The sequence below is a fragment of the Trichoderma evansii genome (genome assembly GCF_050947405.1).
Source record: "Trichoderma evansii strain SZMC 28006 chromosome Unknown GGI43scaffold_2, whole genome shotgun sequence".
Lineage (NCBI taxonomy): Eukaryota > Fungi > Ascomycota > Sordariomycetes > Hypocreales > Hypocreaceae > Trichoderma > Trichoderma evansii.
In genome coordinates this window covers 1,542,048-1,554,662 of record NW_028145204.1, presented here as the reverse complement: position 1 = coordinate 1,554,662, position 12,615 = coordinate 1,542,048, and the positions used below count along the sequence as shown (strand labels likewise).

General features: G+C 49.3%; 7 protein-coding genes across 7 annotated transcripts; 5 read left to right on the top strand and 2 right to left on the bottom strand.

Moving 5' to 3' along the window:
* The first annotated feature begins 457 nt into the window (after positions 1 to 457).
* On the top strand, positions 458 to 2,480 carry GGI43DRAFT_393525 (T6SS phospholipase effector Tle1-like catalytic domain-containing protein). Its single transcript, XM_083204676.1, has 4 exons — positions 458 to 814; positions 884 to 1,308; positions 1,362 to 1,579; positions 1,652 to 2,480. Exons 1-4 carry the CDS (start codon positions 545 to 547, stop codon positions 2,362 to 2,364), a joined length of 1,626 nt encoding a protein of 541 aa, XP_083065039.1. The 5' UTR covers positions 458 to 544; the 3' UTR covers positions 2,365 to 2,480.
* An 8-nt stretch (positions 2,481 to 2,488) lies between these two features.
* Positions 2,489 to 3,712, top strand: GGI43DRAFT_154418 (uncharacterized protein). Its single transcript, XM_083199474.1, has 2 exons — positions 2,489 to 2,684; positions 2,746 to 3,712. The coding sequence occupies exon 2, from the start codon at positions 2,826 to 2,828 to the stop codon at positions 3,654 to 3,656; it is 831 nt and encodes a 276-aa protein (XP_083065038.1). The 5' UTR covers positions 2,489 to 2,684; positions 2,746 to 2,825; the 3' UTR covers positions 3,657 to 3,712.
* Positions 3,713 to 5,407, bottom strand: GGI43DRAFT_154401 (amidohydrolase family protein). Its single transcript, XM_083199473.1, has one exon. The coding sequence runs from the start codon at positions 4,903 to 4,905 to the stop codon at positions 3,769 to 3,771; it is 1,137 nt and encodes a 378-aa protein (XP_083065037.1). The 5' UTR covers positions 4,906 to 5,407; the 3' UTR covers positions 3,713 to 3,768.
* Positions 5,258 to 7,071, top strand: GGI43DRAFT_154287 (uncharacterized protein). The gene is made up of 4 exons (XM_083199471.1): positions 5,258 to 5,654; positions 5,763 to 6,362; positions 6,432 to 6,658; positions 6,715 to 7,071. The coding sequence occupies exons 1-4, from the start codon at positions 5,610 to 5,612 to the stop codon at positions 6,845 to 6,847; spliced, it is 1,005 nt and encodes a 334-aa protein (XP_083065036.1). The 5' UTR covers positions 5,258 to 5,609; the 3' UTR covers positions 6,848 to 7,071.
* On the top strand, positions 6,854 to 8,649 carry GGI43DRAFT_154326 (uncharacterized protein). The gene has a single exon (XM_083199472.1). The coding sequence runs from the start codon at positions 7,295 to 7,297 to the stop codon at positions 8,555 to 8,557; it is 1,263 nt and encodes a 420-aa protein (XP_083065035.1). The 5' UTR covers positions 6,854 to 7,294; the 3' UTR covers positions 8,558 to 8,649.
* A 26-nt stretch (positions 8,650 to 8,675) lies between these two features.
* On the top strand, positions 8,676 to 9,844 carry GGI43DRAFT_154199 (protein tyrosine phosphatase-like domain-containing protein). The gene is made up of 3 exons (XM_083199470.1): positions 8,676 to 9,099; positions 9,159 to 9,527; positions 9,593 to 9,844. The coding sequence occupies exons 1-3, from the start codon at positions 8,871 to 8,873 to the stop codon at positions 9,679 to 9,681; spliced, it is 687 nt and encodes a 228-aa protein (XP_083065034.1). The 5' UTR covers positions 8,676 to 8,870; the 3' UTR covers positions 9,682 to 9,844.
* A 162-nt stretch (positions 9,845 to 10,006) lies between these two features.
* Positions 10,007 to 11,660, bottom strand: GGI43DRAFT_379576 (uncharacterized protein; the record flags this gene model as incomplete). Its single annotated transcript, XM_083202863.1, has 4 exons — positions 10,007 to 10,176; positions 10,237 to 11,066; positions 11,222 to 11,379; positions 11,619 to 11,660. The coding sequence occupies 4 exons, from the start codon at positions 11,658 to 11,660 to the stop codon at positions 10,007 to 10,009; spliced, it is 1,200 nt and encodes a 399-aa protein (XP_083065033.1).
* Positions 11,661 to 12,615: the final 955 nt, after the last annotated feature.

Genomic DNA, 12,615 nt, shown 5'->3' with positions numbered 1-12,615 from the left:
GCTGCAGTCAACGTAGGATTTTGCTTCCCCCCTACTTATTCCAGGCACACGGTAAGGCTGAAGGAAGCACTCGTTGGAAGACGCTCTCCACAGCGGGCTGGAGCTGAAAGTCCATGATAGATGACGAGGATCACCTGAGTGGTTGATCCTGAAAAGGCCCTTAAGTCTTGGCTTGGCGCTATGTTATTAGCCATGGTCTCGGGTCATGGGTATCATTGGTGCTGCTAAATAGGCGTTAAAGATGGAGAAAAATGAAGGACTTGAGACCGTTTCTGGGGCTGACCACCCAAAGGGTTGCATGCCGTCACAAATAGCTTATTGAGAACCCGGTCTCGCGGCTGTGGTCATGCCTCTTCCGTCAGTGTCTTGGAGGCGTGAATCAGAGATCTGGGGTATGCGGGGAGGCGGCCTCACGGCTAGATGGGTTATTTATTGCTATTACGCCGTAGATATAAAAACACTGGATAGCAGTCTACTAAATTATATCATTTCATTTTGTGCTTCTCAAATCTCATATACACGATCTCGTTAAAAGCTTGTTCTGATGGGTTCTCAACCTCCAATCCACAAGCGACTCATTGTCTGCTGCGATGGGACGTGGATGAATAGCGACAACGGCTATAATGAGCCGACTCTAGAACATCCGCAGCCAACCCTTCAGGTGCCGTCAAATGTTACTCGAATTAGCCGTTGTTTCAAGAGACGATGCGTTGACGGCACACTACAAGTCATGGCATATGAATCCGGCGTAGGGACAGGCAGTAATGCCATCGATACTTTTACAGGTGGCGCATTTGGCCTGGGTCTCTCCGAGGCAAGAGGAGAAATCCATTCCCTTCTTCTTTCTCTTATGCCGAGAGAAACTAATAGATGCGGTGTCTAGAGAGTTCGCGATGCGTACTCATATCTATGTGTCAATCACATGGACGGTGATGAGATATTCCTAGTTGGCTTCTCCAGAGGGGCTTTTACAGCTCGATCGGTTGCTGGAATGGTTGGTAATCTGGGCCTTCTCACTAGAGAAGGCTTGGAATACTTTTATCCAATCTTTAAAGATATGGAGAACTGGAACAATGACGGATATAAAGACGAGTTTCCAGGACAGCCATTTGACAACAAGCCCAAGGGGCCAAATGCAGCGGCTATATACCGAGAAAGGCTCGAAAAGCTAGGGTACACTCGTGTATACCAAGAAAACGGCGATCTAATAAAGATAAAGGCCGTTTGTGTTTGGGACACTGTTGGTAGTCTGGGCATCCCCAAGATATCTTGGCTAGAGAAGCTAGGCATTCACCCCTCCAACGATGAATAAGTCTCCCTCTTTCTGGACACCTCATCACAGAAGGCTAACCATCGAACACATATAGATGGCATGATACTTCATTATCGGATAGAATAGAGCATGCATTTCAGGCACTCGCCCTGGATGAAACCCGTGCTCCATTCAGCCCGGCTGTCTGGGAACGCCTCCCGCAGAACAAAATGACGACTGAGCTTAGACAGGTCTGGTTCCCAGGCAATCATGGCAACTGTGGTGGTGGATGGCCAGACCAGGAAGCCGCCGATGCTTCTCTCGCATGTAAGTGATTTATCACGAAACAGCCAAATCCGTCAAGAAAGGACGAAGGTCAGAGGTTGATATTGTAAATAGGGATGATGGACCAGATGGCATCTGTAGGAGTCGAGTTCGACCTGTCATGTCTTGAGAGGGCTGCACAGAGCACGATCAACTATTATAAAAGCCAGAAATCTGCTTCAAAGAAGGGTCCAAAGTGGGCTGTTGATCCCATTTACACGAATGACCAACCGGTGAGGCCATGGGCACTTGGGCCTATCAACAAAGCTAGCAACTTCATGTACAAACTCGCAGGCTTTGAAAACAGGACGCCTGGCTTGTATAAGCGAACTGATCCCAAAACAGACTGTGAGACCAACGTATTCCTGCAAGACACCAACGAGCGTATTCATTGTTCTGCGAGGGTCCGGCTGGCCTGTAAAGGCCTTGGCTTGGATGATAAAGCCGTTTGGAGCTGTCCATCACTATCGAACTGGCAATTGAAGTATACTAACGAAACATATGAAGACCCCATTCCTCAAAACCCGAGTTGGTGGCAAGGTCCTTCTGATGAATCTGGAGTGGATAGGAAGCAAGGGGGAAGATGGATCTGGGAATATGCCGGGCCAAAGAGCTCTGAACCCACGGATCCCAAGCAAAGGATCATGGTGGAGGAGCCTCTTGGGCCACATGAGCGGTATCTTCTCCAGCTATCAGCGGGAACACCAAATGTGTACCAGTTTGCTGAAACCCAGGACATTATCTGGCAGGGGAAGACGATTCCCGCTGCGCAACCTGCAAAGGAATGACATTATTGTTTCGAATTAGCGATCTCGTAATGACGGAGTAGTATTAATAGTAGCGCGGCGCAATCTTTATTTGGGACATTAGGATATGTACGAAAAGATTTTAATTTCTTTTATAAATTACCTAGTAATAGTTTATACATGTTGAAATACCCGTATTCATAGGCTTTATGATAAGAGCTCTCAGGCCATCACGTGATTACGTATGGAACGCTAAGTCGCGACGGCGCGCTGCAGCCTGTCACTCGCAAATCTCATGAGCTAGTGGCAACGCCACCCCAGCAACATCTTGAAATCTTGAATTTTATGCCATCTTTTTGCCAGTAATTCTTCTGTCCTGGAATTCAACGGCTTCTTCTTTCATATTAATCTCTCTTTAAACAGCAGCAGCACTCTCTCTGTATACCCTACTCTAACAAGGCCGTCATTCATAGTAGTCAGGAGGAAACCGACAGTCTCTCACAATGAGCGACGACAAGGCGGACCTCTTGCGGTTCGCAAATGAGTATGCAGACAAGAATATTGACCTTTACGAGCTCCTCGGGGTGGATGCTCTCACTTCCAAAGAAGACATTCGGAGAGCCTGGAGAAAAGCGTCATTGAAATATCACCCCGACAAGAGAGGCGAGGATTTTGATGCTTCAAAATGGGAGCTCTTCGAGAGAGCGAGGGACATTCTGTCTGATGCCGATGCTCGTGCTGCCTACGATCAGTCTCTAAAAGCCAAGCTTCTGCGCAAGCAAGAGCGCGAGGCAATGGACAAGGAGCATAAAAAGTTCGCTGACGATCTTGAAGCTCGCGAAAATGCGCATAGGCAGCAGAGGGAGCAGCAGCAGCAGCGAGACCGGGAGAAGTTGGATAAGGAACGGGAGCGGTTGGCGGAAGAGCAGCGGATACACGAGGAAGAGCAGAGGCGACAGGCTGAAGCGGCGCAGGAAATGGAAGACTTGGCCGAGGCAAGACGACGACTGAAGGAAAAGAAGGAGGAGAAAGCAAGGAGAAAGCAGGTTAAGGAGTCTATGAAGGCCACAGGCGCTGTCAAAAAGCCATCGGGGCCCGCAAATGGCGCCATTGTCGTGCCCGGCGATTACGTCGTAGATATCGGGACTGCGAAGAAGATGTACTGGGAACTGGTGTGCGACAAGTTACGGGCTGTTCAAGCGATGAGAAACTTGCAGAAACTGGATACGACGAATAGTCAAGAACTTGAGGAAGCTGAGAAGGAAATGAGACAAGCGAGGCAGCGAATCCATGAGGCGGAGATCAAATTTCAACAAGACACAGCCGCTATCTAATGGTTCTCACCAACAAGAGATAAAAGACAGCCGGTTTACGCCAGACCATTTCGCTATATTATCGGCCTACAGCCTGGTATTAATGAGACGATAATTTCTAGGCTCACGACGATCAAGAATCTTGGTCAAGACGAAGGATGCTTATAGCATTGCCTCCCATGACTGCCGTTGCCTCTTTCGACCCCTCACCAACCGCTCTAGCAACAGCATCGGCATTCAAACTCACACTCTCCCATTCTCCTTGCTCATCTGTTTCAAGTGGCGGGAAAAAAGGATGGTCGGTTCCAAACATCAATCTATCAGCGCCACTGGCGTCTATTGCTGCTTTCAGTCCAACTTCGGAATAGATGACGGCGTCCAAGTACAGTTGCTCCTTGAGGACTTCCCAAATTGTTCGCCGGCCTTTTCCCGCTTTGCCTTCTTTGACAAGCTGTCCATCGTGCAGGATACAGCTTTCGATTCTGCCTGCTAGGAAGGGAAGTGTTCCTCCACTGTGGGCCAAGATCATTCTCAGATCTCGCACTTTGTCAAAGACACCTGACAGATACATCCGCGTCACCGCAATAGTGGTTTCCATGGGGAAGCCCAGAGCAAGAGGCAAGACATGGCCATATTCCGCGCTGGCCCGAGGACCCCATACTTCATTAGGTAGGCCATAGTGCGGATGCAGGAAGATAGTCAGACGAGCCGCTGCTACAGCTTCAAAAATAGGAAGCAACGCGGGGTCATCGAGCCCCTTGCCTAAGCCTGAGGTGCCGAGAATGATGCCTCTGCAATACTTGAGGCCCTGAACGTGGGATACCGAGGCCAGCACCGTCTCGAGAGGTGCGGTCAGAGGTAAAGTTGCAAAGAAGAATAAGCGGCCAGGGTGCTCGCCACACATGCGCGAAAACTCTTCATTAACAGATTCGCCCATCTTCCCCGACTCAGAGGAACTGAGGAAATCAAGCCATGGGTTAGCCAAGGATATGACTGAGATATCAATGCCATGAGTGTCCATAAAATGGACCTTTTGAGCAAGCGATGCGAAGTGAGAGGTGAGTGGCCGTCCAGGAAGCTTAGCTTCCGGGTTGTTGGTGGCCTCTTCGAGCGATTTGACTTCGGCTTCAAGCAATATTAGTCGCGGATCTGGTGCCTGGGGAAATGAGCGAACAAGAGGGATCGTGGACCGAGATTCGAGGATCTTTATATATGACGGCGGATACATGTGCGTGTGGATGTCCACGACGCGCGATTTGGAGGCAGCCATCTCACTTCAATGAAAGAGAAATCTGTTCCTCACACAATACGGCTCAAAATGTGAAATTTAGATGAATTCAGAGGGGGGGAGAGAGCTTGGGCATCGTTTGGTGTTGAGATACAAAATCATCTCCCCCGCGGACAACTGGTCGCATAGTGGGGATAGTAATTACAGTCCTTGGGTGGCCTTGCTGCCGCCCTCTCACTCAGCGACTTCGTTAGCGACAAGGACGTTACATCGATACATTGATACGCGAATCTATTACACCAGAACACCACCTTGACGAACTGCTAACCTCTACACTGAGGGGCACCAGTGCGTTAAAGATCACAAGCCCCGCACCAGGTCTCAAAGGTCCACCAGCCGTACCAGTCAGAAACCGCCAGATCCGCCATCCAATGCACACGCCCCAGGCTAAGCATACTAGCTGCCGTCTTTTGACCCCCAGCTTATCGCTATCTTAAATTCTGGCTCAAGATACTCACGCTTGGTGGCACGACTCTTATCCCCCGCTGCTTGGTGACATTTACTGCGCCGCCGACGAGAGCCGTGGTGAGACGGGAGCCATGTAACTCTGCGTTAATTTTGTTTTGAGTTTGGGATATAAATACTACCCGTAGCAAATACATAGACCCGAGTTTTCCTGCTAAATCATTTGTGTATCAGCTCATATCTTTCCAAGTTCATTATACATTTTGCTCGAACAAGGCACGATGGCGACGGATGCTGCAGTGAGCAAAGATGGACTCTTCATTCCCGTATGTAAAACCATATTTGTTTTTGTTTTGGGTGCGTTAAGCACGGATCTTCTGTTGAGCCTGAGTGCTGCATACGGTCGAACTGACCTGTGACTTATACCCATTTAGCTTATTGACTTCTCCAAATTCCTGAATGGCGATTCATCCACTCGCTTGGAAACGGCCAAAGCTATCCTCAATGGCTTCCAAGACGCGGGCTTTATCTATCTTAAAAACCACCCTATTTCACAAGACACGGTGAAACATACCTTTGCCATGTCGGCAAAATTCTTCGCTCAGCCTCTAGAGAAGAAAGACGCACTTGAGTGGACTACTCCACAGGCCAATCGCGGCTATGTAGCTCATGGGCGAGAAAAGGTCACGCAGCTAAATGACGCTGCGGAAGTAGAAAAGATTCGCAGCGCAGTTCCAGACTTGAAAGAAAGCTTTGAAATCGGTCGTGATAACGAGGTAGGCCACCCGAATAACTGGCCCGAGGACGAAGGTGCTGTTGCGGGCTTCAGGGCAGACATGAAAAGCTTCTTTGAGGAGTGCAAAGCTTTGCATATACAGGTAATGCGGGCTATTGCTGCAGGCATGGGCTTTGAAGAAACTTTTTTTGACAGATTTCTGGATGTTGGCGACAATACTCTACGGCTGCTGCACTATCCGGAAGTCAAGTCTGAAGTTTTCAATACCCCAGGCCAAGTCCGTGCTGGGGAACACAGCGTAAGAAAACCGGATATAAGCTATATTGTGCTTGTGCAACCCTTTTTCTAATGTTCCTTTTTGATACAGGATTATGGATCTATCACATTACTCTTCCAAGACAACCGCGGTGGCCTACAGGTCAAGAGTCCAAACGGGAATTTTATCGACGCAACTCCTATCGAGAACACCATCGTTGTCAACGCCGGAGATCTGCTAGCGAGATGGAGTAACGACACGATCAAGAGCACTATTCATCGTGTAGTTGAACCCCCACGAAAAGAAAACACGACTTATCCTTCTCGATATAGCATCGCGTAAGTAAAATCATAAAATGGGCGTTATGAAAATACGATACTAAATCCAAATGCAGCTACTTTTGCAATCCCAACTTCAAGGACCTTATCGAAGTGTTGCCAGGGACATATACAACTGACAAAGAGAAGAAGTATGAGAGCATAAACAGTGGCGATTATCTCGTCCAGAGACTCACCGCGACATATTAAAGGAGAAGGATGCACGTGTGTATATGAGTAAGTATATCGGTTGATTCAACGGGAAAAGAGAAGAGAGCGCCCGTTTTCTTCACATGGCATGGTTTGAACCCTGCAACGTCGGGGCTGGGATTCGCCGCAGGCACCAAGCCTAGGCAAGCCAATGATAGCGAGAACGTGTTCGCGTCCAGCCTCAGCTAAAGAGGGGTCGCGTCATGTGCGAAGAGCTACGAGGATGTGGATGTGGGGGTGGCTTTTTGATAGCAATCCTACAGGCTTATTATTTGGTATATAAGCTTCTACCTTTTGAGCTTCCGCCGTCTTGTCATCATCTGATTCAAAGATGTCTTAAAATGAGATTCCTTTGCCCTAATGCTACTACTTACACTATATAAGTGGTATTAGTTGGTCATGATAGACGCTTTGCAACTTGCAGCAGGATAAATCATTCGTTTGAATATGTTTTGGAGTAGCGATGACCAGAAAATCGGCAGCTATACGGCCAACAGTGACATACATCCATACGATGAGGAAATAGAAGCATTTTTTATTCGCAACGGCTTTGATGGAGCAACTAGAGATGCATGTGACAAGTATGCTCGTATCCGGTTTCCTGGCTCGGCAGCAAGGCCAGCGGCGACGCAGGGCTACTGTTCTTATACGCTGAATATATCAGATGAATACCTGCTGCAGTTCCGGCCAGAGGCTTTCGTGTTGGATATAGACACTTGCAGCGAAGTCAAGTCTATTTATGGCGATTTTGCTCCGACAACCCTATATCTCGGCGAGGTGGAAGGAGTATCATTACACCAAGTTTCAGACGCGAATGGCAGACCATCGGCGATGATGCATGTATATCAACACCAACGAATACGGGGAATTCCTCTGTCGGAATTTCGGAAAAGGAAGAAGGGATGTCGCGCTGATGACGACAAGATGTTTAAGAGAAGGCTGATGAGCGGCTTAGCCAAGGTATTTGCCCTCGGCTTTCATGGACGGCAGCCCTCACAGGAAATGGAAGGAATACTGCCAGCAAGCACCATGGCCAAGGGGAAAATCGGAGACTCGATGCGCTGGCGTCTTACTCTGCTGAATGGCCTGCCAGAAAAAGACTTACTCATACACGTATCTGAAGCGCAAGCCCAGCTCGATACGGTCGAAGCGTCAAGCTGGTGTCTCACACACGGCGATCTTCTCCCAGGAAACATGATGGTTGACGCCGAGACTGGTCATTTGACAGGACTCATTGATTGGGCCGAGGCCGAGTGGCTACCTTTTGGGATGGCTTTGTACGGTATCGAGGAAGTACTTGGAGAGGACATGCCTTTTGGCGCTGGGGGGTTCAAGTATTATGATGACCATGAGGAGCTACGTCATCTCTTTTGGGATGAGTTTTTGTCTTTTATCAAACAAAATAATTTGAAGTTTCAGCTGAGAGAAGCGGAAGCAGCACGAAAGCTAGGTATTCTCCTTTGGAGAGGCATTGCTTTTGACGATGGCAAGATAGACCGTGTGGTGGAGACTGGAAGAGACGATTCGGAGATTCGCAAGTTGCGACTTTTTTTGGAAGCGCCGAGCGTTAAAGATTGCTCGAATAAGAGATTGAACTGGAGCGATTCGTTGATCTCAATATGGTTATGCATCAGGAAAGTATTGTGGCATGGAGGAAGCTGCTTTGGCAGTGGGGGTGATGAAACCGAGACTGTTGAGAGAAGGAGCTAAAATTTTTTTTCTTTCTCCTTATATATCTACATTATAATCTAGAACTAATAGCCAGCCTATGTCAGTTATTTAATAAATATTGTTTTGTTTTACTCTTTCTTTCATGTGATATACACAAGATCCGATCTCTTAAAGCTGCGGATCCCCGCCTCGGCAGGCCCCACAGCGGAACCCCAACTGTTGGAAGGTCCCCTGGCCGCTCCAAAAAATCCCACCACCAAAATCGCCAGCATCACCGAATCTCTTCCCTTCTTCATCTTTCTCATTCCGCGCAGAGTTCCTCAGCACGTCCAATTCTTCTTCAATTAGAACCATGGCGCCCTCTAAGAGTGCATCGGCCCAAAAGCCGCCCTCATCGCCCATCAAGAACGGCTACCTCATCCTCTACAATGGCGCCTCGGCCTTGGCCTGGGGTCTCGTCCTCCAAGGCACCGTCACGTCGCTCGTTGAGTCCGGCCCAGAGTCGGTCTACCTGAATGTCGGCGAATTCACCAAATGGGTTCAAACCGCTGCGGCCATGGAGATCCTGCACTCCCTCTTCGGTACGCAAAAAACTTCCCAAATAGCTTCCTCAGTTCGCCTTTCTAATACATACAACTAGGAGTCGTCCGCGCGCCTCTCTTCACCACCCTCATGCAAGTCGCCTCGCGCTTCCTCCTCGTCTGGGGCGTCCTCTTCCTCTACCCGTACCTCGCCGTCCAGTCGCCCACCTACAGCTCCATGCTCATCGCCTGGTCCGTCACCGAGGTCATCCGCTACTCCTACTTCGCCCTCACCCTGTCCGGCCTGACGCCCCGAATCTTCACCTGGCTGCGCTACAACACCTTCTTCATTCTCTACCCGATTGGCATTCTGAGCGAGTGCTCGCTGATCTATCTCGCTGCTGTGGGCCCGGCTACGACTGCGACTGAGTCTCCTCTGACCCTGATGCCATACATTCTGTACGGCATTCTGGTCATCTACGTTCCAGGTATGTTGGCAATAAAGCAAAAGTGGAAAGAAACAAATCATTCTAACAACAACCCTTTTTCCTAGGCGCTTACATCCTCTACACTCACATGATGGCTCAGCGAAGAAAGGTCATGCGCGGCTTGAAAGCCAAGAACGAGAAGGCGACTCAGTAAACAATAGAATACGAAAAGGACGGTAATAATAATGCTACAAAATGGGAGGCAAAAAGCGCAATCTATACAAGAGGTCGCAATGTTTGCATACTAGTAGATTTTGGTAGGAGTTATTGTTATTGGACATGATGAACGACAAAGATGTAACGATATATAAAAGAAAGTCAAAAATACGGAGTGTGCATAGGTACAGACAGTAGTAATGCTAATTGTAGAAAATACACACAAAATCAATCGCCTTCTCCTGTCCCCAAGTTAAAACACCTTTTATCCGTTTATCATATATCCTTAAAACTGCATGCCCATGGCAGCATCGTCATCTTAATCATCTCAAGCGCTGAAGCTGCTGTTGCTGTTGCTGCTGTTGCTGCTGGGATCTCGAACGTGGCTCATGGGTACCTTCGGACCAATCCCTCTGCACCCACATGGCAATCAGATTCTTGGCATCTGACAGCAGCTTCGGGTACGCCGGGTTATTCTGAGGTTCAAACATGGCTATACAAACCGTTAGCATCAGATGAGCGAAGGAGGGGGGTAGTATAGAGTAAAACGTACTGATATGTGCCGTCACCTCATCCTTCGCCGTGTCATTGATATTGTCTATCCACTTCCCAGACGGCTGCTTGCTCGGCACCACGCAAAACGTCCTGTCCTTACCCAGCACCGTCCCAACCATGCTAACCTCTGTGCTCTCAGCAGCTTTACCCAGCCGAGTGTACACATTCGCATAGCCAATGTTCAGCTCCGAGCTCAACCTTACCATGTACGCCACGCGCTGCTTGAGAGCCTCAGGCCGGGCCAGACAGCCCACAAACTCTAGATGGGAAGACACCCACGACCAACCAGTCGAGATGTGATCGCGGTTCATCCACGCCGCGGCACCACCCGCAGCGACAGCGCTGGCAGCAGCTCCGTACATGGCAATCTTGCCCCATCCCCATCCGCCACTGCTCTCGTTCTTGGCGGGCGCTGCCGCCGCCGCTGTCGTCGTGAGCGCAGAAGAAGAAGAAGCAGCAGCCTCTCCGCCACCACCTCCCACCATCTTCCACACCGAGCCCAGCTGCGCCAGAGCCGATTGCGCCGACTGGTAGTGTCCCTCAGCACCATAGGCAACCACGCTGGGAGCAATGCCCAGATACGGCGTGTCAAAGGCCAAGACGCCCTGGATGCGAGGGAACATGAGGCTGTTGAAGTTTGGACGGCCACTGGACTTATCGATGCCGTCCTCGGTGTAGATGGGCCTCTCCGAAGCCAAGCCCATGACGGTCTCTGCGGCGACGATGCCGCCCATGGAATGGCCAATCAGGATGGTACGAACGGATGGCTCAACTGTTGGTGAGGCCGTTCCTTTGGCCACTTCATAGTCGATGATTTTGTTCTCCAGCCTATTGAGCGCCAGCCCAACGTTAGCCTAATGATTCGTTGATTTACCTTTCCTTTCACTCCAGCGTCCTGTTTTGGGACACAAACTACGCCTTGTGAATGCTTTCCTCATCATGAATAAAATCGAAGCGTCGAAAAGTAAAAAAAAAAAACTCACCAGCTGCGGAATTTGCTCACGGCCTCTCCTAGATCTCCCCTCGTGTCATACTTGGGATACACCAGCACCTTGATACTGAAACTGGGCAGCTCTTTTGCCACGGCAGTGCGCAGGTCTTCGACGAACGAATAGTCGTTACCAAACGTCGACTCGCCCCCCTATAACGGCTCGTCAGTCAATCGATCCATTATCAACCCCAACCTCATTTCATCAATCAACCACTCAGTTTAATCATTTGTTAAGCTTGCGGCAATGTGAAGAGAAACTTCATCACAGCTGCCCACAGCTCCATTGTGCCAACTATACTCTTTCCTCAATTCCATCCCGCCATCATAGGCTCCCATAACAAGCGGTGGGGAAGCCATCACAAGCAAGCTCCCAAGCAAAAACAACGTACCTTGAACCCATGGATAAAGCACAAAATAAGCGTCTTCCTCATCTTGTCGTCATCAAAGTAAACCCTTTATATCCTCTTTTATTTCGCCTCAACGGCCGCCGCCAGCAGAACTTCGAATAACGGAGTGGGTTTTGCCAGTGTGTCCTTTCAGCTGTCAAGTTCATGCCATTTCACTGGGCATCGAAAAGGAGATGCAAAGTGGCCCAATAGGCAGGGGATGCGGATTTATAGGTGCAGATACTGGCCAGTAGAGGTCACCGAGTGGGTGGCGAAGCTGCGGCGGCACATACAAAGGTTGGCGGTGCTGACGGCATTTGGGGCGGTGGGCCAGTCTCCAGTACTGTGCGGCGCGGCAGACCGCTAAGGCATTAGTGCTGGAGCTGCCTGTCCTTTAGCAGTACCGTCTAGCGCTATTATTCACCAGCGACGTATCTCACTAGGTCTACCTCCGTACAAAAGCATGTGATGGATATATGGTATTTTGAAGGGATGGATAGAGCAATTCTTTCATTTCAACGTTGCTAATAAGTTTTCATCTTAATAAATAGAAACCTTCACGTCATGCTCCGCATACTAGATTGTCGCGACTGTATCAACGTCTATTAAGAATACATTTTACTACTTTATCTAGACATGCACAGGCAAGAAGACGACCAACTCAATGAGACGCAGCCAGCCACCACTCAAAATCGAAAAGGCCGCCGTGTGCTCTTGACTCGCCTCGCCTCCTCCTCAGTCCTCCGCTTCCCTAATTAGAAAACTTAGAAAGAACAAAAAAAATAAAATCTCTCTGGTCATCCAAATATGCCGCCCAGATGCTTCAGCCTTTCGTCTCCTCTCTCTCTCTCCCTCTTCATTCTTCATCTTGTACATGGTTGGTATTTTGGCCTGCCTTGGACCTATTCCTCCCCCTTTCCCTGGGTTCACATGAATAAAACGCCGATCCTTCCAACGCCGCAGAATACATGATTAAACAAGCCGCTTGCGGGGCAGTCGT